The sequence below is a fragment of the Takifugu rubripes genome, chromosome 3 (assembly GCF_901000725.2).
Source record: "Takifugu rubripes chromosome 3, fTakRub1.2, whole genome shotgun sequence".
In the NCBI taxonomy this organism is placed as follows: Eukaryota; Metazoa; Chordata; class Actinopteri; order Tetraodontiformes; family Tetraodontidae; genus Takifugu; species Takifugu rubripes.
Window position 1 is genome coordinate 12,385,599 of NC_042287.1, and position 3,366 is coordinate 12,388,964.

The window sequence follows — 3,366 nt, forward strand, 5'->3', positions numbered from 1 at the left end:
GGAAGTGATTTGTGAGCGCAGCAGCCTTTCCCTTCCTTCAGGGTCCGATCGTATAGATATGATCATCTGGCTAATATAGGCGCGCTGCTGCTCCCCAACACAGGGGACTTGTCTCCTCACCTGTCCTTGTGTCTGGGGGAAGGTGGACGCAGGAGCTGCTGTCCTGGGTGGGGGCCGCACTTTCAGACAGATGCAACCCCCACTTCGGATTTTATCTTATTGTTTTTATCAATTTAAAGTAAGCACCGTGACCTTAACTCTCCGTGAAGCAAATATTTTTTTTTAAACCTGGATGCATGAACGTTTTAATGATTTTAATTGGGATATCTCAGATGTTGGGTTCTACACACATCACTTTTTGGTTCAGTTCAATTGCTTGTTGGCACAAATTATCAGCTCAATTTATTTAGGCGCCTATAAACTGGGCGTCAGAATGGGGGAAGAGGGGGGGGGGGGGGGTTAAGTGATGTGGTGTGGGAGGTGAGATGGGCAGACTGGTTCAAGATGAGAGAAAGGAAACCGTAACTCAAAAAGCCACTCCATACACCCCAGGAATGCACAATACCATCTAGAGCAGCAGAAGGCCACACCGGGGGTCACTCCTGTCGGCTAAGAACAGGAAACTCACACGCGAAATTGGACAGTAGAAGATTGGAATAGTGTTGCCTGGTCTTGATTTAAGCTGCAGCATTCAGATGGTCGCGTCAGAATTTGGCATAAAGACCATGAAAGCCTGGATCCATCCTGCCTTGTGTCAACAGTTCAGGCTGCTGCTGGTATAATGGTGTTGGGGGGATATTTTCTTGGCACACTTTGGGCCCCCTAGTACCGTTGTAATATTCTCCTTTTATCACAAATGGCTCACATCTCTTTCATCATCTCCCCAGACAACAGTCATTTTCAACGCTTTGGCCTTTCCTTGCACAGGGGCCATGCTAATCTCCCACGACTGACTCGTCCTACCTAGGAATGGCGTGCCGTCTCCTAGCAGCACCTCTCCGTTTATTTACTCTTTGTTGTTGCTCCAAAGAGCCAGAAACTAGCGGAAACTTATCAAGATGGTGAAGCATGAAACCTGTCACGCTAGGATAAGCACAGCTGTGGTGCAGCTACAAGCGAGGAGAGGTAGGAAAAATATAGTGCCACTGCTATTTAGACAGGTTTTCTACCTTAACAATAATCAATAAAAATCAGCAAAGCCTTTTGTTACAATTTTCACGTTCTAAAAACTCACTTTTATTGGTATATCTCAGCAACAAAGCACCAATTTGTCAATGATGCCCTACAGGTGAATAATGTAAATCTGTAAATGCATCTGTGTACAGCGCTAGTAAACACAGAAATATTCTTTCACATCTTTTTAATAAAATGGTGATGTTATATAGCTGTATCAAACTGAGGTCTTTCAGCGTGCAGTCAGTTTTTAGGATTTAAGGAGCCTTTCACTTCATTTACCTATGATGTATTATAGTTCAAATATTAGCAATATTTAAAAAATAAACTTATTTGAAATAATAATAATAATGTACATTTAACTTACTCACAGTTAAGAACATCCCAAAAACTACTCCCGTTACACAGAAAACTAGGCAAAAAAATCTAGCATTTCTTTGTGTTTTTATGTATGAAATATGTATATTTGAGACAGGGATGTCAACTAAACCTATTTCCCTAATTTTCTCACATGCTGAAGCCTAATTTAGGCTTTATTCACAGTCTCCTGTGCATAAACCTTTCCCTGCCAACAGACAGGAAAATCAGATAACCAGTTTTACATAAACAAATATGTAAATGACAAGGTAAGCTAATATATGCAGCAACATTTCCATAGTTGTTCATGTTCAGAATCCAGTTTATGCAAAGTAAATTATTGAAATATAAACCTTTTTTTAAAAAAAAGAGAGAGAGAGAGAGAACTAAATACATTGTATAAATAGCTAAAGGAAATGTGTCTGTTTTATAACGAAGTGGTGTTTTTCCCCCCGCTCTGGTCCTTATTTTGGCTCATCAATAGTTCCTTTGCTGAGGTCTGTCATCTTGGGATACTTCACTTTCTTTTGGTCCAGTTCATTTTGAACCCACAGAAGCAGTTTAAGGAGTTTGGCCAGCTTAGGCGTAGATTCTCTGTTTTCATAGTCTAGTACACACTGATTCACTTCACTCCACACCTGAAATATTGAGGGACAAACAAACATGTGCATGAAAATGATTTATTAGAATGGAAAATGAAACTTCAGATGGTTGTAAAAGTTTTACTGATTATGTGTTGACTCTACCTTTTGTCTCTGCATCATATTGAGCAGATCCCCGAAAGGCGACTCTTCAGGATTGTCAAACGCCAGCAGGGCCAGGGTCCTCTCCATTTCAGTCAGACATTCTCGGCTCTCCTCGCCTTGCTCTGCTAACTGAGACTGTGCAAATTCAAGGGCAGCTTCTGTCTCCCTCAAGCGAATCAGCTCAATGAGATGCTGCTGCTGCAAGTGCAAATACAAAATTAAGGAACTAATTTAACACATGTGATATTTCCAGCGGACGTTTAAACTACAGATACCTGAAAACTAAGGGCTTCTTACCTGCAGGTGGAAATAGAGGTAGCGGTTTGTATCCAACAGTTCTGGGTGCAGACTGTTGATCAGGGCAATGGCATCCTGAATCTGGCCTTTCAAGATCATCTCTCGGATCTTAATTCTTTCATCCAGGGAATCCAAGTCCACACTAGGCTCGATTCCGGACTCTACCCTGAATTTCTCTGCTGCCTCTTTGAAGCCCTCTGTTACACAAGCAGTGTCACGCAATCAAGATCGGATCACTTTCAGATATTGGTGCATTAACGGATACATCACCTGTGACGAGGTAATTCATGATGAGTCGGTTCATATCAGCTCGCTGAATGTGCACATTGTTGACTTTGTCCATCCATTCTTCTCTCGTCACGTCCTCCGGTTTCTCGGAATAACTCATTATTATAACCTAAGCAGCAGAGGATGATTTTCGTGTCAGTAATCAGATCTACTTAGAGAAAGGCAAGCTAAAATCCTGTTGACAACGTTTATTCTTACGACACTGATTAGCAATCGTTCAGGCCTTCAATGAAATCCAAAACATTGTAGCCTTACTGTGGTCAATAGAAATAAAAACATTGACATCTGCAGCCTTTCTGCACACTTATCGCATACACATGAATTTCGAATATGATTAGAAGCCTTCTGTCCACATGCGAGTACGATTTTATGTGACTCTTTTAAACTATTTAATGCAAAGTACCTTTAAATTTTGTCGCTACTGCCAAAGCTAGCAGCTAGCGGCTAGGAGTTTTCTTCGACACTGGAGCTGATTTCCGGTACCGTAAACTACCCAGTACAGTAC

The 3,366-nt window shown here is 41.5% G+C and overlaps 1 protein-coding gene across 1 annotated transcript; it reads right to left on the reverse strand.

The window, feature by feature from the left end:
- Positions 1-1,216: 1,216 nt before the first annotated feature.
- On the reverse strand, positions 1,217-3,366 carry LOC101065962 (glucose-induced degradation protein 8-A homolog). Its single transcript, XM_003963341.3, has 5 exons — positions 3,265-3,366; positions 2,844-2,970; positions 2,574-2,770; positions 2,277-2,474; positions 1,217-2,168 (listed from the first exon to the last, which is right to left on the reverse strand). The coding sequence occupies exons 2-5, from the start codon at positions 2,959-2,961 to the stop codon at positions 1,995-1,997; spliced, it is 687 nt and encodes a 228-aa protein (XP_003963390.1). The 5' UTR covers positions 2,962-2,970; positions 3,265-3,366; the 3' UTR covers positions 1,217-1,994.

Coding starts and splice junctions, on each gene's coding strand:
- LOC101065962 (XM_003963341.3), bottom strand. CDS start 2,961: ATGAGTTATTCCGAGAAACCGGAGGACGTGACGAGAGAAGAATGGATG. Junction 2,771..2,843: donor CATGAATTACCTCGTCACAG/GTGATGTATCCG, acceptor CTTGTGTAACAG/AGGGCTTCAAAGAGGCAGCA. Junction 2,475..2,573: donor ACCTCTATTTCCACCTGCAG/GTAAGAAGCCCT, acceptor TTGCACTTGCAG/CAGCAGCATCTCATTGAGCT.